The sequence below is a fragment of the Balearica regulorum genome, chromosome 7, assembly GCF_011004875.1.
Source record: "Balearica regulorum gibbericeps isolate bBalReg1 chromosome 7, bBalReg1.pri, whole genome shotgun sequence".
Classification (NCBI taxonomy): domain Eukaryota; kingdom Metazoa; phylum Chordata; class Aves; order Gruiformes; family Gruidae; genus Balearica; species Balearica regulorum.
Window position 1 is genome coordinate 28,054,343 of NC_046190.1, and position 23,959 is coordinate 28,078,301.

The 23,959-nt window shown below is 39.2% G+C and overlaps 1 protein-coding gene across 2 annotated transcripts in view; it reads left to right on the top strand.

Moving 5' to 3' along the window:
* The window catches only part of RET (ret proto-oncogene), a 103,971-nt gene that overhangs the window by 56,506 nt on the left and 23,506 nt on the right, over positions 1-23,959 (top strand). For both annotated transcript variants that reach the window (XM_075758665.1, XM_075758666.1), the window contains 10 exons: positions 5,109-5,360; positions 7,015-7,308; positions 7,797-8,038; positions 9,767-9,968; positions 10,423-10,622; positions 15,427-15,685; positions 16,818-16,943; positions 17,817-17,927; positions 21,746-21,865; positions 23,483-23,739. In XM_075758665.1, coding sequence (XP_075614780.1) covers positions 5,109-5,360; positions 7,015-7,308; positions 7,797-8,038; positions 9,767-9,968; positions 10,423-10,622; positions 15,427-15,685; positions 16,818-16,943; positions 17,817-17,927; positions 21,746-21,865; positions 23,483-23,739 — 2,063 coding nt within the window. The remainder of the gene's footprint in view (positions 1-5,108; positions 5,361-7,014; positions 7,309-7,796; positions 8,039-9,766; positions 9,969-10,422; positions 10,623-15,426; positions 15,686-16,817; positions 16,944-17,816; positions 17,928-21,745; positions 21,866-23,482; positions 23,740-23,959) is intronic.

The window sequence follows — 23,959 nt, forward strand, 5'->3', positions numbered from 1 at the left end:
TTTTCAGATGACATGAGTAATGAAACCAAAAATAACTTTAAAGAGAGAGGTTAGATTTCAGTCATTTGAAGACTTTAAATCAGTCTGGGTCCTTAGTTCAAATACATGGTGTAACTTAAACCAAGCAGTGGTCTTTTAAGCTCTGAATTTTCACTGTGAGCTAGGTAGGACACCTACTTGCTTAGCTTGGGGCAAATGGTTTGGCTAGGTGGTGGGCCTTGAATTTGAACAGTGCACTGCTTTCGCTGTTTTGGTGGGTTTAGCTCTTAGGTTCTCAATCCCAGGTTCAAGAGCGAGCTAGCTGCTGCATTTCACTGACCAGCACTTTGTTGGCTGCTACCGCCTGCGCCGGCTTCTCTTTAGAAGAGGATATTGTAGATGGGCCCTTTGCCTTGGGGACCAGGCTGGCAGGATGCTCCTGAGCAGTGGCCCCCCGTGTGCTGGCTGTCCTCTCTTCTCACCATCTCCAATGTGCTTTGAGACTCTGCAAGTGATCCACGTAGAGCTGAGATGGTTTCCCAGTCATCTAAGCGTGTCCTTTCCCAGAGCAAATCTTGTGACTGGGATAACTTGCTTCAAAAAATGTTCTCTGAAGTCTGCAATTTTACCTTGAAAGATGGTTGCAAACATTGTTTGAGAGACTGTCTTTCACGGTGAAGTTGTCATCTTTACTCATAAAAAATTTCATACCACTTTGGTTGGACTTGATGATCTTAAAAGTCTTTTCCAACCTAAATGATTCTATGATTTTATGACTAAAAAGTTAAATTATGTTTTTCCTCATCATGGTTGATGGTAAGAGTATAATGTTGCTGTAGTCAGTTTTAACAATTTTCATCAAGAGTAGTCCACCTATGCTACTCAAGTCTATGGTGGCAAGCATAAAAAGCACTAGAAACATGTTAAGTTTTCTACAACAAATTTTGTTAAAAAAATCAATTTGTATCAAAAAAGGCATTATTTACCTAATCATTCATGACTGAAAAAAGCTACATGAAAAATTGCTTTATTTCAGAAGGCAATCATCAAGGCTTCAAAATATATTTAATCTCATTTCTCCACTCCCATTTTATCTGCTTTCTCTCCCTGAACTGGAGAACTGCTGTCATAACTGTATCTATTTCCTGTAGGAGCTATTAGTCAGTAGCATTACATCCGCTTAAACGTGATCACTTTTCTCTTCTGTATGTTACTGATAGGCTATTATCATGTAATATTGCTCATCCATCAGAGGTTGCCATGTTTTCTGTGCCGATTGTAGAAGAGAGGAGAGCTGAAGCACACTCAAAAAAAAGTTGAGATTACAAAATATTTCAGTAATGCTCTCTGTCTCTACATATATTACATTACTCGTGTATGTAACAGAGCACAACCTTTTTGTGGTGTGTTTCAAGGTTGTAATGTGAAATGTTGCTCTGCTTTTAATTCCTAAGCAAAAGCACTTTAACCATCAGGTCTGAGGGTAACCATCTCAATTCCTCTTTATTTAAATGGCAGATTCAATAAAAACTCCATCTGGCTTCCATAGGAAGTTTGCACAAGTCCTTGGAAATTGAGTTGGGTTGTTGGGTTTTTTTTCAGGACACAAGGAACTGTGGCCAGGATTAGAACTTCTTCCTCCTGCAGCGTACTTGCCAGATGGCAAGTTTATTGAATCTGGTTTTAACTTACTAGGGCTTAAAGGAATGAACACAGCTTAAGAGAAGTGGGTGCTGTGTTTCTACTTCAAAGGTCTCCTTCAAAATCAGCTTCCAGAGATTTATATTCAGAGTGTGGTTGTGACCTGGGTAGTCTGTTGCATACCTCTCATCTTGCTCAGTGCTTGAAATGGAGTTAGAGTGTGACGCAAACTGTTTTATGAAATCCCAGTAATTTCAAGATCAGCAGCATTGGGTGAATCTTGTTACATGGCTAAATCAAATTTATAATTTTTTTTTTTAAATCTATTTTACCATCTAAGGTTCTACAGTGTTGTAAAGTCTCTTCACTTGAAATACTTGTTTTCTAAGTAAAACATAAAAGTATGTCAGATCCCTTGATGTCACTTAAAACTATCCTTAGATGTTGTCCTTAATTTAGAAATATGTTCTGTACTGAAAACTAATACTTTTGATGGACAGAATTTAGTTTCTTCAGCTTTTACGTTTGAATCGGGGAGAAAAGATGTTGCTCCTACTTAAATTTCTTACAGAGACTTTTCCTAATTTCTTAAAGTGGTTTTTATATTTGTGATAAATATTTCTGGTTAATTAGTGATGCAAATTCTGAACTATTTTATGAAGGAATTCTCCTCTCTTTTCAAAATACAAAGTATTGTTTTGTATTTCTGTTATCTACAGAGAAATCAAATGTTTGTATTACAGGATTTTTTCTCCTTTTTTTCTGAGAATGGAGAAGACTGCTCCTGTGAACTCATGCCAAAGAATTTCAGAGAGTCTGCAGCATAAATACTACCTTTTTCTTTCAAATGCAGAGCAGTCAGGATGCTGACCTTTGCTGAGGTGTAGTTGCATGCAGAGTTTCAGACATTTAAGTTGTAATGTCTGTCATAATTATTCATGTGCTTTGTTAAACGTGACTGTGCACATGCTAGCATGTCGTGTGGGCCCAGATTTGTAGAACAAAGCATAGAAAGATTAACATACTTGTTTAAGACAAGGAAATAATTAATTACAACTCAAAATACCCCATTTTTTCCTTTTCTTTTCTAATTTCACACTTTACACATTCATACTATTTACTGTGAGAGTGGTAAGGCACTGGAACAGGTTGCCCAGAGAGGTTGTGGATGCCCCATCCCTGGAAGTGTTCAAGGCCAGCTTGGATGAGGCTTTGGGCAATGTGGTCTAGTGGAGGGTGTCCCTGCCCATGGCAGGGGGGTTGGAACTAGATGATCTTTGAGGTCCCTTCCAACCCAAACCATTCAATGGTTCTATATTATCGATATACTCTACTTTCTATATGTTCATTTACTGGAGGTGATTTCATGTGTCTGCTACGGTGCAGGTTCTTGCGCTGCGTGATGTGTTTGTGATGCTGAGCACGCATCACCACTCACATTAGAACTGTTTACCCCAGTCTTGGAAATGACAAAATAAGTAAATATTCCTTTGTCCTGTTGCTAATGTTGTATAAGCCTCATTTGTATGCATCAGTGGATTAAAAGTCATTTTTTAGTTTTGAGTAGTGAATTTTCAGTGTTGAAGTTCTCATGAGGAAGTTTTGATAATTCTAGAATCAAAACTATAGAAAATACCTCAAGGAAATCTATTTGCTTGCACTGGGGCTAGGCTTGCTATTTGGGTATCACCTTATCCCTCTTGTTAACGAACCAGTTTGTTAGGACTTCTAGCAATGCATATTCACCAGGTTTTCCTGCACTTTAAAAAAAGACAGAGGGACTGAAAAAATATTTGAAATTTATTATGAATGCTCAGGAAACTAACTTAGAAAAAAGATGGTGATAGAGCCAGAATCAGAAGTAATAGTTTTCTTCCAGACAGGAGACGTCAGCATTTAATGCTTTTCTAAAACTCTCAAAAAAAAATTTTGTTGGCTTCCCTTTGAATTAATTACTTTGGAGCAAATTCACCTACAGTATTACTTTACCACTTTATTCATATATTACAAAGTATATGTAGAAAAAATAATGGGCCTCTGTAAATCTCATGGATGTAATTGCATCCAGGGATACTGATGATGTCATGAATCATTGCAAGGTACAGTGATTTCTGTGGTATTTCCAAATGAAATTAGAGGTTTCTTGTTTACAGTTTGTTTGCGGTCCTCTCCATTCAGTAGAACAGTGTATGGATCCAATAATAATAAAAAAATAGATATGTGCTATAGCCTGATGCTATTTTGAAGATGTTTTGGCATTATATCCCTAATTTTACTGCTGTATTAGCGTCGTTTCCAGTTGTATCTGGCTTGATTTAAGCTCAGATAGTCTTGTATTAGTAACATATGGAAATGGTTATTGTCTTCATTTGTTCAGCAGATGCATGAGCCTTTTATATTCCTTACTCCTTATCAAATCAGATAAAATGATGCAAAATTCTGTAATATGCAAGTATTCTTTTGTATGGGAGCAAGTGCGGGCGGTCAGTGCAGGTGAAGTGCGAGAGTGACAGTTCCAGTGTGTCAGTGGCATGAGTGCAGTGAGCATCCCTTTGTACCCTCCTTGCTTGTCAAGCACTCCTCTGTGATCATACTTGCAAGCGGTAGAATTGGAAGGGAAGCACTGGAACAACGGGGTGGAGAGGCCGCTGCAAAGTGACCTGGTAAGATGAGATCAGCTGAAGAAACAGGCATCAAGGGGCAGTTGAGACCTACTAAATGTACATGTCTGCAATGTCAGAGGGGGAAAAATTGGAGAGCACTGGGTCAGTCACAGGCACTGTATTAAAAATAAACGTATGTTTCCCTCCCCACTTCGGGCAAGTCAGTTCTCAGCTTTCCCATCTGTCATATTTAAAATACTTATAAGACTTTCATATCAATTTTATTTAAACAACTCTCGTTTTCTGTACCAAAAGTATCATGCTGGCCTATTTACAAAGGGAGTGATCCACAAAAGGACTCCTGTGTAAGAGAGATTTTATGTAATCCCAGGAAAAGTGTGCGAGCCATTGATAAATTTCTGTGTTTTCTCTCAGCAGAGAGTGTGTTCAGGCTTTTAAAGTACGTGATTTCATCAGAGAGTTTTTCTTTTCTTGAATGGCATCTGTGAGCTAATGGAATTACAGTTGAGGGCTCCAGATATGAACTTAAGAAACATTTGGCAAGCAGAGGTTCATTAAGTGTTCTGCTTAAACTGGGCCGTGTTTACAGCAAAGTGGTTTTGCTTCCAAAAAGCAGATGATTTTGTAACTTGAACATAAACCATAGGCCAAATTTTTGGTGGCTATGTCCCTGGCTTGAGTGTAGTAAAACTATATTTATTTACACCAGATGAGGATCTGCCTTTTTCCACATCTTTTTTAATGCTTCTTTAATCCTTAGAGAATGAAGCCTTTGGTTCTTTAGAAATGCATCTCTTAAGAAAATGGCAGTGCAAAAATCATTTAACTGGAAGCACCTCTCCTGTCGTCTGCCTTCCTTTGCAGTCGCCTTTGGTCTCTACTTCCCCAGGAAAGAGTACTCGGAGAATGTCTACATTGATCAGCCAGCGGGTACGCCGCTCCTGCGCATCCATGCCTTGAGGGATTCACATGGGGAAACCGCCCACTTTCATCTGTGCCAGAATCTCATCATTTCTCGAGCAAGATCCCATGAAAATCATTGGTTTCAAATCAGAGAAAAAACAGGACTTCTCTACCTCAGCAAAAACCTGGATAGAGAAGACTTTAACATGCTGTGTAAGTATGAGAAGACTAGCTTTTCTTGTTGAAGTATCTGTGGTTAAAGCAAAGTACATTCACATCATGAGACTTATCCATCAGTACATGAGCATCACATTTGGAAAAAACATACCCGCCCTTTTACAGTGAGGAATCGGACCCAACAAAACCCACAGCAAATGGAGCGAACCATATGCCAAAGTAAACGCTGACCTGAGGCAGATCCGGTTGCTCACACTGTGGACTCCAGTGCGATGGGAAAGTTGCGTTACTTGAAATATTTCTTTTTTCTGTGTTTCACAGCTGTGTAAGTCACAGCTTTACATTGAGATTTGCAGTTTGTTCATCCAGTGATGCAAATTAAGCCAGTTCCACTGTGTTAATGCTGGGCGCTTAGTGACCGATGCAGTTACATTAGTTCCAACTCATATATATACGGTCCTTCAACTCTGGTAATGTGGATTCACAAAGCATATTGGCAGGTAACGCCAAACAGCTCTTGGAAGAAATGGTTAAGTGTACCTCTCTCCCTCTCTTGAGATTTGGCTTTGTTAGAGAAGTTTACTATTGAACTACAGACACGAATTATCTCTGTTTTTTCCCCTTCTTTTATGCTGTAGCAGTAAATTGGTTTTGGTGATTTTGATCTATGAGGAAATCAGGTGTCATTAGACGGTGGAGGAGGAAATGGGTGAGGAGTTAATGGCATACCACTGTGATCAGTTGCAGAAATTCTGCTTTGGAGAGAGTCTGTAGTAACTGTCTTGAGTTTGTAAGAGCCATATATCAACACTACGCATTGACTTGGGTGCCTTGATGTTTAAGTGTTCAACTTCAGACACCTTCTGCTTTATTTTTCAATTTCTGAGTGCTGGATATCTCACCCATTTTTGCTGCAGTTTTGGTACTCGGTGTTGATGAATGTCAGATAGCTATTTGTAACTGAACTAAGGAAGAATAGCTATCTAGAACTCGAGAGTCGTGTTTTACTCCTATGCATCAAAGTGACCTAGATCATCTTTTCAAGTGAATTAGGTCTGTTACAGAGATACTATCATTCTGTCTGTAGTCAAAGCAAGGTAATCAAAGTAATTAAGCCTAGAGGCTGTATTAGTAGATGCCACAGGTTGACTTTAACTTCTATGTTATCTTTTAATCAGCTCTTTATGCTTCAGAATGATAAAGCACTTTGTTCTCTAAGCATAAACAATTTGGGCATATCCTCAACTGGTATAAACTATCAGAACACTGTTACTTAAATGACCATTAGTAGTTGTTGTGGGTCTGTCCTAAATATTTGTTACCATTTTGCACACTCTTTTTCCCTGATGCCCCCCGACTCTGCTCTAGTCCCTCCAAAAAACAGTCCTGTCAAAAAGCTGATTACTGATAGTGATCTGTTTTATGTCAGTGTCTTACAGAGTATTGATATCCTTCTGTGAGGTTCTGCAATGTAAATTGGTGGTAACACCCATGGTTTTTTGGCTTACTGGGGTTATTAAGATTTAAAGTCTTTCAACCAGCAGATGATGTATTCAAGAATTGGTTTATTATGTAATAGGACTACATGGTTGTTTGTGGAATAATGGACTAGAGCACAAAACAGGTAAAAGAAATGTTGGCTTGTCTTCTATAAAGTATTTCTTCTGGTGTTTTTTTTTTTTTTCTGAAGCTGTAGGAAACTGGATGCCATTATCAAAGGTGATGCTGTATGTCTTCCTTTCCTCCCACCCTTTCCAAGAGAAGGAATGTGACTCTGCTACGCGTGCCACGGTTTTCCTCTCCTTGATCAATGCTACTGCACCAGCTTGCAGTTCCCTGACAGCGAGGCAGCTTTGCTTCACAGAAATGGATCTCTCCTTTCACATCAAAGAGAATAAACCACCTGGCATATTTCATCAGCTCCAGTTACCCTCGGTTCATCATCTGTGTCAGAATCTCAGCATTTCCTACAAACTGCTGGCAGGTAAAACAGGAACTGAGCCACTCAGGCACCAGCAACAGATGTAAACAGCTGCACTGTTACGATACGTTTTGTAGTAGATCCTCTAGATTGATTCTATAAAGGAAATTCTATTGCAAACGTGAACTGAGCCTTGAAGATTCTGCCTTTGAGATAAACAGAGAGGATGGGAAGGAGGATTGTCTCCTTCCTGAAGGAAAAAAGATTGGTTTTAGAAATTTGCACCTGCTAAGAGCAGATTGAGAATATCCTGAGCTTTAAATTGTGCTTCTTCTAGACTGTAGGATCTTCCCATCTATCCCCTGTTTTCTGTCTAACCTAATAAAACCCTACAACTTTCTTCTGTTTCACTTCTGAGTCTGCCTTTTATCGTGCAGTCAGGGTGTCCAAGTGGAATTACTGGATTGCAAAAAAGTGTTAAAGAAGAAAACTATCAGACTGCTATAATGGGAAGTGATTGTCCCTATTTATACTGTGGCTATGTTTTTCAGCTGAAGGTATGCCCTTTCGATACAATGAGAACACCACTGGTGTGAGTGTGACACAGCGCCTAGATCGAGAAGAGAGAGAGAGATATGAGCTGATTGCCAAATGTACCGCGAGAGAGGGCTTCAGGGAAACGCAGGTTGAGGTGCCCTTCCTGGTGAACGTGTTAGATGAAGATGACTCTCCTCCCTTCCTTCCCAATGGCACTGATACTGCAGATGCTGTCGTGGAGTTCAACAGGAAGGAGGTAATGTTCCCCTTTTATCTAGTCCCTGAAGTAGGAGCACAGTGGTGGGAGGCATGACGGCTGGGAAGCGCCATGCTCTGGGTAATGGATCTCAAGCATCAAGCACGTGACCGCGCTTTTCAGAGCTGCGATTGTAAAATGCTGTCTGTAGAATTCCTCTCCCCGGAGTCACATTTTATTCAGACCCTGAAAGTCTGTAAGAAGAGTTTGGGTCAGGATTTAAACAGTGTAAAGAAGCATCAGCAGTTCCTGAGGCCAGGATGGGCCATTGCTAGGACTGTGGTCAGGATTGCTGTATCTCCCCACTATGAGCTCTGCTCTGTATTTGTTACAGGGTGGCTTCCCCCAGGTGGCTAAAACTGAGAGTTGTTACAACAGGCATATGTGTGTACCCTTCCCATACGTGCAAATCTAGATGAGACATCAGAACTCCCTTCAGAACACTAGGGTGCTGTACCAGTTAACAGAAAGTTAGGAGGAGCGATTGTCTGCTGTAGACAAACATTGCACCTGTGAAGGTGTTAAAGTTTCCAGTGTCAGGCTGTTAAGGATCTGGTTTTAACGGTGCCCTCCCACTTTTCCCTTACCACCCCAAGGTGATCTTCTGAGAGGTCTAAACCCCTGGATGTCTTTGTGTCTGTCCCCTGCACACGTACACCCCTTGCTTCGGTAGAGAAATATGGAAGTGGGCTCTTTGGCTCTTCCCACTGGAGCAACAACCCTTCATAAGTCAATGGTATAGAGAAGGCACTTATTTTGGGGTGTAAATGATGCATTTTTCATGAGAGGACTTCTGTTTCACAACAGCGGCAGGTTTTTTTTTTTCAGTCAGATTTTTCTATAAAGTATATTTTGCTCATGTTTGTATCTGGAAGGGAAAAGAATGATTTTGGGGGTTTGCTGCCACCTCCCGACTAGAACAAGTGTTGACAAGATACCTATAAACATCATATTTGCCTGGGCATAAAGTAATTCCTTTTAACTTTTGAAAATGTTGAGATTTGGGAGTTTGATTTAACTCTGGATGACAGAAAATGAAGGGCCTCATAAAACTTCTTTGTAAAGTAAAATATTCTCTTCAAAATTACATGTCTACAAAGCGTTCAGATGACAGTGAATTTCACTGGTATTTTGCAGTGGAAAAAAAAGCATTATATTTGGAAACTTTCAATCTTTTCTAGTAACTAAGTGAACTTGAAACAACTGAAGTGCTAATGAAAATTTTAAAGGCCTTATGGCTTGTGTCCAGGTAGAGAACAGCAATCTAGTAGACTAAGCAGAAGACAGCCAACCCAGGCCACTTCTGCCATTTCAGGTAATGAGTTTGACCTGTCTGAATGTACTTTCTTGTCTTTTAAGCGCACATATTACCTGGTTTTTTTAGTAGTATTGTAGAATAACATTGGTTATTGTTTTGAAAAAAATAAAAATAAATCAAGAGCTGTGCATGTGCACTCAGTTCCTACCTCAAAAGTTTAGCACTGTATTTAAACATAGACTCAAATGATTATGACAAGTTCTTTTTCACTGCCATCTTCTTTTGAGCTTCTAACTCAGATCCAAATAGGTGTGAAATAGTGGTGACCTGAAGCTTAAAATGAATTTGAATGAAAGTGGGCTTAAGTGAAAGTTGTAAGGCTTTATTTGACCAGTATTTCAATCTAACATGTGTCGGGGGGGAAAAAGCTTCAAGATCATTCAGCAATGTCATTTATTATTTCCTTCTAGGGAACTGTCCTTGCAACGCTAACTGTGTACGATGCGGACACCACACCTATTTATCCCCTTGAAAACAGCAGAAAGAAATACACAGGAACCATCATTACCGATGATCCCTGGATAAGTGAAACGTTTCGGGTAGAGCACATCTTTGATGAAATCCACTTCAGCCCAAATGGCAGCCAAGTGAGGGGAACTCAACATGAGTACAGTAAGATCTCTTTCTTCAAGTAAAGGAGAAGTTGCTTGTTCGTAATTCACCAATAAGCTCTTGAACTTTTCCAAGCATTTTGTAAATATTGAGCTGAAGAAAGCTGAGCAATTTCAAGTTACGCAAATGCTGAGTTTTAAACATGTACCGAAAACATGGAGTTTGTGCATCTCTGGGATAGGCAGTGTATGAGATCATGTTGTGTATATTGATAAGCAAGAGATTCTGATTGTAGGATTCTCAGCATGGCAGTGAGAGAACCTCTCCTAACATGTTGAATGGCAAAGAGCGTAACTCCATAGGAGCGTATTTTCATATTTAACTCATCTTGTGTTTCCTGTTAGGATTAACTTTGATACATATACTTTTGATATAATTTTGTTGGGATTGCGGTATCAAAATATACATTTGCAGATAATCTAGGTTGGTAATAGACTAATCTTTTCTTTTGCAGAACTGGTACTGAATAAAAGTATTTCAGTCACAGAGCATCGTTCCTTCCAGTTGGATGTTTTGGTGAATGACACAGAATTTCATGGCCCAGAAAGATCGGTGATGCTTCATTTCAATGTCTCCATCCTCCCTGTCAGCATTCAGTTTCCAAACGTGACTTACCAGTTCACAGTGAACAGAAATGCTGAACGTTTTGCACAAGTAAGAACTGTGTTAATTATACTTTCACTCTCTGTTCGAGACGGGGCTTAGTAGATAGATCACTGGGGCAGGATGCATTAAAGTGTTGATTGTAGCTGTATTAAGTAGAATTCAATGAAAAACGTGCTATCAATAGCACATAGTGACCATTGCTAGATGTAGTGGATAGCAGGTAGACTGGACACTAGCTCTCCCATCACATAATAACAGAAGAAGGGTTACACATGGAAGTATTAATAGAGGGAAATAGAGACAGAAGGACTTACCATGAGTGATTTAGGCATAAATAACTGGAAAAATACGAAGGGCAAAAAAAGAAGTTTGTCCCAGCTATTGGAGTCCCAGCTCTATATATTCCAGTGTGTTAATGGCTTTTCTCGTGATAATGGCTAGTTAGAAATTAACGTGTTTCCTAGTTTAACCCTCATTTTAGCTTAATCACTACCATTGCCATTAATAATGCCTTCCAGAAACACTTTCTAACAGGTTGACATTAATCAGCTGAAAATTACAATGTAGTTCCTATGGAACATGTACATTAATAAGGAACTAGTTCAATATAATTAATATTATGGAAGTCAATATTAAAAACATAAGTGATGAGCCGTTTTGGGGGAGCTGCAGGAAAGTATACCTCATAACTAAATAAAGCTATGAAACTGCCCCTGTATTTGTAGCAGAGAGGAGGATTGAGACTAAAATATGATCATCCCAATTGCAGAGAAAACCAATTTATTAGAAGACTTCTAAGGAAGAATTCGGTTTTATTAATCTAAGCCTCTGGCTAATTGTAAAAAGAAAGAAAAATGAAAGATATATTGCATGTTCTTATATTTAATCTGATGAAATGCACTATGGCCTGATAGCTCTTCAGAGTACGGGAACAGGCTTTACACGACCAATAAAAATGCTACTGCTTAATCAAGGGACATTTTACCCGTAGTCTGCACTGAATATCCTAAAGAAGACAACCATACCAAGCGTGCTCACGCAACAGGCTGCCTACAAAAAGTTGCTACTTTATGACATTTTGTGATACCTTGTCGCTGCAACTTTTAAATTCGCAGTCCATTAGAAACTTCAGAGCATATTCTGTGCTTTTTGTGCAGATCACAATATTTTTGATGTTAGGTTTGGGGTTTTTGTAGTGCCAGATTGTGAAAGCTGTATTCTCGGTGGTGTAAATAGTCCTTGCCTGGACATGTAGGGTAAAATCAGTGGGTTTCCCCCTAAAAGAAATAACAGCATAGGTGTGTAAGATACTCATAGTCTAGCTCTTAGAAGATGGCCCCAACTGTGTGTATGTCACAATATGACTGTAATTTAAAAAGTGTGGAAACTTAACTGTTAGGTGTGTATGAATATATATGAATTAATTTATTTTTATGTGTGTGCATATATATATGCACACAGATTTTACATATAGGTGTATGCATACAATAATATTATGAATGAATTAATTCCACATTAAATTTGGTTAAACAATGTTTATCAGCGTGTACCCTGGATTGCCTTAACGCATTTGTTTGAAGTCTGGGAGTATATAGTTTTCTAGTTCCAGAATGCAAAAACAAACAAACAAAAAAAACCAGCTAACTTTTAAGGCTGCTGGTTTTGTATGTTGTCCGGACAGTCAGACATCTGAAAGGGAATTTTAGGGTTTCTGGAAACAATGGTGCTTCCCACTGACTGTGCAGTTTCACTGGGTGGCAGCAGTAGCAGGGCAAATTGTTTCTGGCAAGAAGGAACTCCAAGCCTGTGGGAAGAGATCTCTCTTTGTGCTGCCTAAACACAAATGCACAAAGAGATTTTGTTCTGATTCTTCACCAGCAAAATGCAAAACTCATCCTGGTGCTGGAGATGGTCTCGATCAGTTACTGTCATCCACTTCTGAGGCTGGGTTTGAATTTAGTGTGCTCAGGTTGGAGCACAAGTCAATGGAAGCAGCTTAGTCCTCAGCACTTCACATGATTAAAGTCGTCTGCATAATTAGCTGTGATGTGCCAGAGCAGTGAGGAAAAGTACTGGGCCAAATCAATATGAAGGCTGAACTGTCTCTTGCCCTAAGGAAAACACAAGAGCGTGAAGAAATTATTAACTGCTGGGCTGATGCCATTTGTCTATTTGAGCAGCTAAATGAATTGAATAACAGAAGCATGGCCTGACAGTACAGGCCTGCCCAGTGGCATTTAACTTATCAAAGGGCTTAAAGCTCTATTGACATTTACTGAGACAAGTGATGAATAACATCGGCTGAGATTTTTAGAGAGCTTATACGTCCAAATGTCCCTGGAATTCAGTGAAGAGGAACATTATCATTATCCAGACTTTATTAAACGCTGGAGCTCAAAAGATTGATTTTTCCGTTCCTATTTCTGATAATGGTATTCCTGTGTTAACTATTGTGTGTCTTGCAAAATGCACCTTTGTAGGTTCGTCCCCTGTATGTTGATGTCCTGATTGCCAGGCTCTATTTCACCCTCCTCATGAGAAAGAGAAACTAGCAGCTCCTTCTGCTGGTGCTGTGCTCTGCTGCATCGGAGAGCTGTGCTGACTCCAGAACCTGCAGTTCGGGGCAAAGTTACAAGCTTGGGCTTTACCTAGTGGAATTGGGCAAAAAGAGAAAGCCCATCTTTCTTGTAGAAACTTCTTGAGGGGGCATTTTTAGCTTCACTTCAAATTAAACAGAGAATGCAAAATTGGCGCATGTGTTACTCTAAGGATAATCTGTTCTTTGAGGACCCTGAATTTATGGGGTCTTCTCCATCCCCTTTGCAGGAAATTTCTGTTGATCAAAAAGGTGCCTGGAAAAATCAGTTATGACAGAGTAGACAGAAAGGACAGTTTAATCTAGTCTATATAAAGGTTAATCATAGAATGGTTTGGGCTGGAAGGGACCTCAAAGATCATCTAGTTCCAACCCCCCTGCTGCAGGCAGGGACACCCTCCACTAGGCCACATTGCCCAAAGCCTCATCCAACCTGGTCTTAAACACTTCCAGGGATGGGGCCTCCACAGCCTCGCTGGGCAACCTGTTCCAGTGCCTCATCACCCTCACAGTGAAGAATTTCTTTCTAACATCTAATCTAAATCCACCCTCCTTCAGCTTAAACCCATTACCCCTTGTCCTGTCACTGCACTCCCTGATAAACAGTCCCTCCCCATCTTTCCTGTAGGCCCCTTCAGGTACTGGAAGGCCGCAATTAGATCTCCCTGGAGCCTTCTTTTCTCCAGGCTGAACAACCCCAACTCTCTCAGCCTGTCCTCACAGGAGAGGTGCTCCAGCCCTCCGATCAGCTTCGTGGCCCTCCTCTGGACTCGCTCCAACAGCTCCATGTCTCTCCTGTACTGGGGCCCCCAGGGCTGGACACAGTACTCCAGGTGGGGAGTTAATGCCATGAAGCATCATTATGTTCTCCTACTACCTCAAAGTAACACCATCTAAGCCGTTGCAAAACACTGCCAGTTGTAACGTGGCACCAAAGCTAAGATGATGTGGTTCTGGAAGGGACCTGTCTAGACCATATGTCTAGACAGAGTTTATGAATAGTTGAAGTCTTGTCTTCTTTTTCTTCCTGCCAGTCCCAGCATGCTGTGGAGAGGAGACAGCGTGGAAGAAATAGCCTCGCTTCTGATTGCTTCAATAGTCTTAGTATGTTATTCTGCCACCAACAAACCCAACCAGTGGTGCCAAGTGCCCAGTCAGTGATGTGAACGGGAATAAATTAGATGAAGTGGGACTATTCTATGACAAAGTATGGTTCTAGGACTGCAAAAGCTTCTTCTCTGACTTGAAATAGTCCAGGTTCATAGGAAGAGGTCTCAGTCCAAAAAACCATTTTGTTTTTTTTTAACATTCTTTAACGAGAATGCTAAACCTAAGATGTACAGATATGCTTTTACCAGAAGTGGTGTTACTTGAAAACACATCTTAACTGCAGCATTTGAAAAGAATCCATCACCCCACCCCCCACTTGAATAACACCCCACCCTTCACATTGTGGTTTTTCCTGCAAGGAAAGCCAATGCCTCTGGACCTGATCTGAATCCCACTCTTGTAAATGGAAAAACCAAAGTGAGCTTTGGATCAGTTCCTATAGGAGACGGGGCTTTACATTCCTGGGTTTCTTAGATAAATTGTTTCAGACTGAAGAGTGCTCTAGCATAGATATTCTGGCAGGCAGAAGTTCAAATATGGCAAACCAACATATTTTCATTTTTACATAAAAATGCTTAAAAAATTGCAAATGGGAAACAATGAAGTTCTTATTCCTTTTAAGGCTTTCAGACAGCTCCGTTGGCCAGAAACTTTTCGACTGTAATATTGTGAAAATTATGTATTAGCAATTTCTATTTCTGTCTTACTTGAGTCTCAGCTTTGTTCATACTGATCTGTTTGCTTTTTCAAGCAAAACCAAAGTTTTTCTCACTGAACAGCCTGGGACAGAGCAGGGACTGAACTCATACTTCCCCAAATTACAGGATCTTGTTCTCATTGAACACTGCTGACCATCAGCAGTAGGGACCAAATATTACTGAGTCTTTGGGTCAAAGCTTTTTGTATTACCACTGTTAGCCTGAAGACAATGGTGTAATGCTTTACATCTCATTTTTACTGAGGATAAATCACATTTGAAGCAGTCACGTACTGCATTGGTATAAAATACCAAATCTGTAAACCCAAGATAAATGCTGAACTCTGCAAAGTGTAATACGCTTAGTTTTCTTTCAGATATTTTTAGGAAGCAGAGAATATTTTTGATGCATTGTTTTGTTTCTGTGTCTGTGATTTCTTTGAGCCTAGATTGGAAAAATCTGCATCGAAAACTGTATGAAATTCCGTGGTGTGAACATCACCTACAAGTTACTGTCCCCCAACGTAAGCTGCTATCCCGTCAGTATACTTCAAGGCCGAGAAGACAAATGGGGAAGCCTTTATGTGAATGATTCCTCTGTGCTACGCAGACCTGAATGCAAGGAAATACAATACACTATTCAAGCTACAGACAAGCAGAGCAGGAAACATACCAAAACCCTCCTCACTATTGTCCTGGAAGGAACTCGTAAGTACCTGAGTCAACTAGAACAATTTACAAGAGTTATAAGTATTAGGTGATGCTTTGGTAGGGTGATCTATAAACTGATGGCGTTAACAATGAAAATGAGTCTGAGTTACAAGATACAGATCGTGAAGTTTGCACTTTGAGTTCTGAATCAGACCTGCCTGTAGCAGATATTTCTTTGAAGAACTAATGCACAGAAAGATGGTGTATCATATGCAATTCCTAATGTTCATGATCACATTTGATTTGATGAATCTTTTTTTGTGTGTCTGTGCGACCTTTATTTTGTATTTCACATATTCCTATAGAAGAAAAAAAAACCCAGTGTGTATATATATGAAACTACAAATCTCTGGTCTAAGTATATTTATTCAATTGTCTTTCTCCTTACTTTTCACTCCAATTTTTCCTTTTTTAATTTTTTTTTTTTTGCTTAACACTCATGTAGCAATTGCAATGACTTCATTTTACTGAAAAGTTCATAAGGGCAGAATGTTAGAAATATTCTACAACAGCCACAGCAGAGGAAGATTACATTGGAAACATAATCATTTCTCTCCAAACCATATCACACTTTGTGCAGAACCTTACAATTCTACCTGACAATTGCCTCCATTCCCTTGTATCATATCACAACTCCTGTGCCAAGAGCGAATGGGTTGAGGAAGAAGAAACAAAAGCCTGCAGTGGACTTTTGTTTCTGCAAGAGCCTTGTGCTGTCTGAAACCACACGTTCCTAGCTGTTGCTCTTTGGGCTACTACTGCATTAGCCCATGTACTAAGTGTTTTCCCTTAAATAAAAGTTTTTTATGAAGCTATAAGTACTTTTGGTCCCCATTTTTTTATTATTAGTATGTTAGCGCGTTTCTACAGTTCTAGGCATTGGCAGTGTGCTATCAAGCAAAGATAACTATGCCATCATGTTTGTCTTTTATTTCACAGAAGAGAAACACCTGGACTTAAATTGTTAGCTACTGATAGTTGGGTCAGTCAGTGTTCAGTCTTTCTCTCCTTTCTCCATCTTTCCTTCCTTTCTACCCCTGACAACAGAGTTTTCCTTCTGATTTGAGCTGACTTGCTCGTGTATTCATCTCCCTTGTCCCACACTGACAGCAAACACTCTTCCCAACAGTTTTAAAAAAAGAGGAGGACTGCCCTGACTCCTGCGCAGAGAGTAAGCACCGTGCTGAATGTGAAGAATGTGGTGGCTTGGGTGTGCTAGCAGGAAGGTGCCAGTGGAGACAGGGGAGTGGAAAAGGTACATTTCTGTTGTGTGAAATCAAGCTTCTGTTTCGTCATAATTGTGCATTTGACTTCCGTAGATATAAAGTGATGTATTCTGGCCGGACAACATGGTATAGTAAACTACACGGAAGCTGAGGCTAGAAAAATTAATCATAATACCCAAATGAAATGTGCACCAGAAAGGAAAATGAGGTTAAGTTGGAATGATCATTCTTGATCTTGTCCCTGGTCATGCTGAACACGATATGTAAACCACCAGGTAGTGAATTGGATTTGCAGCAGTGTAACTGGAATGGGTGAATTACAGCTTGCAACATACACTCTGCGACCATGAATTGAGTTTGGAACATGCCCATGAGCCGCAGGTATGCCCCAGCAGACAGTCAGTGAGCACAGAAGCCGTGTCTCTGTTGTCTCTGTTTGCTGTGGTCTGTAGCGCAGACCTGACGGGTGACAGTACTCCTGACAGTGCTTCCGTGCCAATGCTTTGTCCCTTCAAACTGCATGACTATTGCTCCTTCTCTTTGCTTGTAACCTTCGTGTTCAAGTATGTGTGAAATTGGGTACAGACATCCTTAGTTGTGAAAGCTGCTCTTTGGTCTCAAAATGGCCAACTAGCTCCTTTTCAAGCAATACAGTAACTGTAAGTGACATGCCCAAAGGGCTGTCAAAAGCAGAAAACATAGTGAAAAATATATTTCCTCCTGTTGCTTTTAGCTGTTGTCTTGCCTGTTACTTTAGCAGATGGTATTTATATTCAGAGATGTTTATTTTAAAAAGAAAAGTAACCTATGCTTTGGTGTGTCAGTGTGCACTGAGAAGATGCAATAAGCTTTCCTTCAAAGCCTCGTGGTATTCGTGCAGCTGTCTGTTTCTGTATTAACAGGCATCACCACAAACTATTCCACGTGCACCCCGAGTATCAAGACTTGTCCGGACGGCACCTGTGATGTGATCGAGAGCAAAGATCTGGCTGTGTGCCCCCAAGACTGCACAAGTACGGAAATGTTTTAGGATGGGCTTTTCTGTGTCACCGCTGATCACTGTTCAAGTTCCATTTTCTTGATCCCATGTACCTTTACAAACTCAACATATCTAGCATCTCTGCATCGTCATACCCGCATCGGAATCATACAAGAGAGTTAAGGTTATGGGGACTAGTCTTGTTCTTTTTTAAGCCAGTCAGCCAACACCTATTGGCTGACAGTGATGGAAAGATAAGGTTTTCTCAGTAATTCTCATTCTGCTCCCCCTGTTAATTCGCAAGTAGTGTTTTTCAGTGGAGGTATTTGCTGAAACATTTATAGGTTTCAGGCAAGTTAATGCCCTATTTCCAAACTGTAGCACGCTATGATAGAAACCATGCCTATTTGAACTCCAGTTTAAATAAATAAGAAGAAACAAATTTCAATTTAAAATAAATGTGCTTACAGAGGATCATTTGGGGAAATGTATCTGGCCTTATTTGACAGCTGACCATCAAAATGATCCAATGCCTTATCTATTTGAAGATACAGGCAGAGATTCATATGAACAGCATTTATGAAGGAAGAATGGAAATTCATTTGTGTTTTTTCTTGAACACAATTTTCTACGTTCCACTCATATACCTGCAAGTTCACAATCACTCTGAAGATACAAAGGTTAGGAAAAAAGTGTATTGCACTTGAGCAATTTCAGTCTTCTATGAGATGATAATTTTTAAGTGGATCTTTTTATCTATCAGTATCTAATTCAGGAATAAAGACATAGATGTTTCTTGAATAATGCTTCTGGCTCTGACATTGTATACTCTCGAGTTTACATTTTAAAATGGAGTCTTAGAGGAACTGGCATTTTCTTACAGACTAGGACTTATGTTCTTCTATAAAATGAATGAATGAAGAGACATCTTTGTATTGCTTACATGCAAGAATGTGATTGTGTATTGTAAATGAGTTTTATCACAAAAATAATTATTTCATTAGAGCGTGTAAAAACAATCCTTAAAGTGGCAGAAAAGCTTGAAGTGAATGCAAGTCATTTCTCTAATCATCTGAAAAAGAATTCTTTATTGGTAATCATTGCAATCAGTTGTCATTCTAAAAGTGGAAATATTTGTGCCAGCGGCTGCAATGCTAAAACATGCAATGTGCAACATACGCAGCATCAGATGTTTTGCTCAACAGAAGCCTGAAAGAAATACTGTCGTATTAGATAACAGAAGCAGGCAAGTAAGACAAGCTCTCAAGATGTTATGTATGCCTTTTTAATGCCTGAATTGGATAATTTTACACATGATTTGATGCAATTCAGAACCTGGGTTGGTGCCTAAAAGCAGTACATTTACAGACAAAGAAATGAGTGTGTTTGGGGAGCTCAGAGGTGCAGGAGTACCATTATATCAGCTTTTACGGGCAGAGGACATTTCTTTGGAAATGGCAAGCAATAAATAGAAAGTCCAAGATGTGTTAAGATCAAGGATATTCTTTAAGTACAGACAAAATACTCTACTTTTATAATTCATCTGTCATTATGATGGCGATGTACTTGAGTCCCAAAATTGCTTTCTCACGCTAACAGTATGAATATTGCTTTCAAGGGCATTCAGCTGAAACTACTGGTGCTGTGGCTGTGCCTATCAAATAGAGGCAAGCTAACTGCATTCTAAGCAAGAAGCTCTTGTAGTACCTAACTGCTTCAGGGCTGGTTGTAGTGTGTGAATCTGGCTAAACATTTGTAAATGATTGATCTTTGTTAGATTCCTCTGAATTTTGGCTTTCTGATAATGGGAAAAAAACCCCAAAGTGCTTAGGTTTCTACCTTGCTTCACCTGTCTTTGTTTTCAGTGGTAGTTGGACGTCATCTTTGGTTTTGTCCAACAGCCAGCGGTTTTACTTTCTGAATTTCTGAAGTTTCTACGTGGTGTGTGGGATAGGGCCATGTTTTTTCCTTTTTCCAAATGATCTTGAAGCAGGGAAAGCTCTTTCCCACCACAGGACAATGGAAACAGCTGATGATTTAGAACAGCAGCATGTGAAACACCGCACAATTCAAAACAACATTGATAATTCTTGGAATTTCCGTACCAGCATTGCATTGGTGAAAAATATATTTTTGGGTCTCTGGAATGCATATAGGAAACTCCATGTTTCCAGTGGACACCTGTAGTGAAAATGTACTCCTCCTTTCCCTGCTGTGTAAAAACCCTTGGTCTTCAAATCCCTTGCTCAAGAACAGTTTAGCTGGGACCTGCTCATCCCCTGCTTCCCCCTTCTACCAGGTCCTCAAACATAGGCAGATATGGATAAATACATATGATTTTTCTGAGGCTAATGGAAACATTTTATCATGTCTTCACAATAAAGTGAGCTGGTAGAGGGATAATCAAAAATTTTTGGGAACACCCATGCTTCTTCAAACAAGTGTCAGCTCAGAGCAGTGACTCAGCACAGTCTCTTCCAAAATTAACCAGCTGAGCTGCATATAATTTAGTAGGTGTGGCCTCTCTAGAAAGATGGTCAAAATCTGTCTACTTTGCTTAAATACTCAAGTCTCTGTTTCACTTCTTCTAAAAAAGGATGTTTGCCTTTATGTTGCCAACAAATATCCTCTTCCTCAATTTGAGTTATACATCCAAAGAAAGGTAAAAGAAACAGTAATTCACTCTACTATCGACTTAGATGAGATGGAGGAAAATGAGTTGAAATAAAAAGACGACTATATTGAAAACACCTTGTTCATCTTTGGAATCCCTTTATGGTTTAGGCCATTTTTCTGAAAGGCAGCTAAACTTGCACAACTTGATTGGTTTCTATCTATACAATGCTGTTTGTGACTAAAGACAGTTTATAGATGAAAAATGTCACAACTAATAGTCATTTTTATAATATATGTATAAAAAAGTAATTTACTTGGAAATACAGTTGCAATTACTCTGCATGAAGAACTCCTGCTTGAAATCAAGTGTAGTTCTATTTGAGTTGCTGCACTTTTTTCCTAATATTAAACAATGGTTTTTTAGATAATGAAAGATTCATTTTCTATTACTTACGCTTGGCACTTACTCTTAGTGCTTTCACTAGACTATTCCGTGGCATTTTACGGATGCGATTAAGTATCGTTATCTCCATTTGACAATGGAACAAACAATACCTAGAACAGTATGCTGACTTTTCCAAGGTAAGAGGAAACTGGCATCAGAACCAGGAACGGAACTCAAGTCTGTAGACTTGAGGCTGGTCTATACCACTGGACTGTACATCATCTTAAGTGTAAAAAGAACCCAACCTTAAGACAATGGTGGAGAAAAACTAAAATAAGTAGACTAGAGAAGATATTTTAGGGAGAATTTTAAAATGTAAGATGAGCTCTCTGATACAGAACTGTAAAGCTTTATGAGGAAACTTGAGTCAGGACAGCCTTGAGATGATCCTTTGAGGTGATGCTTGGCATTAAATAATGGGATTCCATATAAGGTTTTAAGGCGTAATTATGAAATTAGGAAATTATCCCAACTATGCAATGCAAAGAGAACTATTATATTTTTATTATAGATAAATTTTAATCCGGAGTCTTCCATAATGGGAATAACTGCTAATCAGGCTAATATTCAAGCAGTCCAAGGTCCTTTCATTTCAGGATCTCAGAAATGTCAGAATTTAGACTCTCTCCTAATTTGCAGGAATCCCTGTCTTTATCGCTGCACTGTGCTGCCCTGTCAAATTTCAGATGCATGCTAGGATAAACCCATGGAAAACTTTGAGCCTTTTTTTTTTTGTTTGTTTTTCCTTTAAGTACATGTGAGAATCTTAGCTTGTGTCTGTATTTGATTAGGTGGAAACATTATTGGTGGTCATGGGAAAGGCACTGGAAATCTTGGAATTAAGTCAGGACATGGGATTTGTTACTGCTTCCCAAGACAGAACTGTTTTTGTGAGAAAGATGATATCAAGGGTAAGTCTAAACATTATCTCCTGATCTCATATTCATCTTTTCCTCTGTTTGTATCTACCATCTGTATATATATAATGATCCAAACTTCTGGGAATGTTAATAAGCAATATCTTTGGCCAGAGACTGCTAATATAAAATTAATTAAGAACTGACACCTTGACTTCTGCTGTGGAGGCTGAAAATCTCCAGAGGGGGGTTATTTCTATCCTCGGCTAAAGATTCTTTTTTATTCATTACTATATGACATACAGGTCGGTCATCCTTTGATTTCCAGCAGCATTTGCATTTTGGTGAGACTCACCTGCTATTTGCAAAGACAGCTAGGAGAATTAGAATAACAACTTCTATTACTTTCAAGTAATTCCAGCCTCCTAATCATTTCTGAAAACCTCGGCTTCAGAATGTCAGAGATAGCCAGCACCCATTGTGTTAGGAGGAGTGGATTACCTTTTTCATTGACCTTTGTTTAAACAGAAAAGCTCTACACAGTTGTTTGGAAAAGATTGATGAGGATTAAATTCTGTGTTTAAAAAAAACATTATTACTAATAATAAATATAACACAAAATACTTTGCATCTTTAAAACTGACTTGTTTGGAATATATCTTAATTTACTCTTTTGAGTAAATTTTCTATAGGCATAAGAAGAAAAAGAGGAAGCATAAAGCTGCTGCTTTTTTTTTTTTTTTTTTTAAGCCTAGGAAGATATTGTGCTGTTTCCACTTATTTCTGGGTTTCAGGTTGCAGATATAACTAAGTTAACTATTTATCTGAAGTGAGGATTATCTGATGAACAGCACAAGGACTGTATTTTGGATCTCTGTTCCTTCCGGAAGCGGCTCCCTAGGAATGCTGCCCAGGGGCACGTAGGCTTAAAGAAATGTTGTTTCCAAAGTAAGACACTAAAAGTGCTTCTGCAAAAGGGGAAGTATTAAATGGGGAGGAAAAAAAACGCGTATTACTTTAGAAGTAGTTGCAGCTTTCGGCAATAATTATTTTGATAATAATAATAATAATAAATTATAATAATTTTTTATAATTTATAATAATAAATAATTTTCAGAAATAATTATTTTGATAAATACAAAGCAGAAATATTCTAAGTGTCCTTATAATCTAAAAAGTTGGAGAAATAGTCTTTAATGTGTAACAATTGACATAATGATTTCAATTCATGTTTGAAGAAGATTTTATTTGATGGGCTGAATGGCTCTGCCATAAACTGTTGTCCACAAGCAAAATTCGATCATGTTTCCAGAGAGATAAGAGGTATGAGAAGATCAATATATGGTAGGTTGGGTCTTAAAGATCAGTGTCAGAAGTAGTCTACATCTATAAAGATAAGGAATATGGGGTCAAGCTACCTGGTCTTACATGTACATGGGCAGTTAGGCCAACAATTACCTACGGTGTCCAAAATAAAAAAAAATTGATAGGTGCAGTGGGCATATGTGCAAATTCTTGAATTTCATGGAGAATTAGCTATTAGGTTTTCCTCTAGAATTTTAAATATTTTTTGAGTTCTGTTTCTGTCACACCTGCGTGTGTTCTGTGCACCACCAAACTGGAAGTAGGAAACAGCAAGCAAAGTTCTAAGAAGCTCTTCTTGGTCCACAGAGCAACTATGTGATTACGTGTGCAAGACTGTGATAGCAGGCGCCGTGCTGCTGTCCTTCATCATCTCTGTGCTGCTTTCTTCCTATTTCATCCATCGTTACCACAAGAATTCTCCAAAGCCACCCATTGCCTCTGCAGAAATGACGTTCCGGCGCCCAGCCCAGTCCTACCCCATCAGTTATTCTTCCACTAATGTCCGCCGGCCTTCTTTAGATTCCATGGAGAACCAGGTGTCTGTAGACACCTTTAAAATACCAGTAAGCCTGATGTCATTTTGCATGCTCTTTTTCTGTTTCTTTCTTGTTCTTAAAGAATGTTGTTTGTGCATGCAGAGAATGTTACAGAAATGCAATCTATTTATAGAAATATCCAACTCAAATAACTAAAATGGAAATCATGTGTATGGGCAGAGAACTGCAGATACTTAATGAGTAACTGGATAAACCATATAGTCTTCTATTTTTGTTATGTTTAATA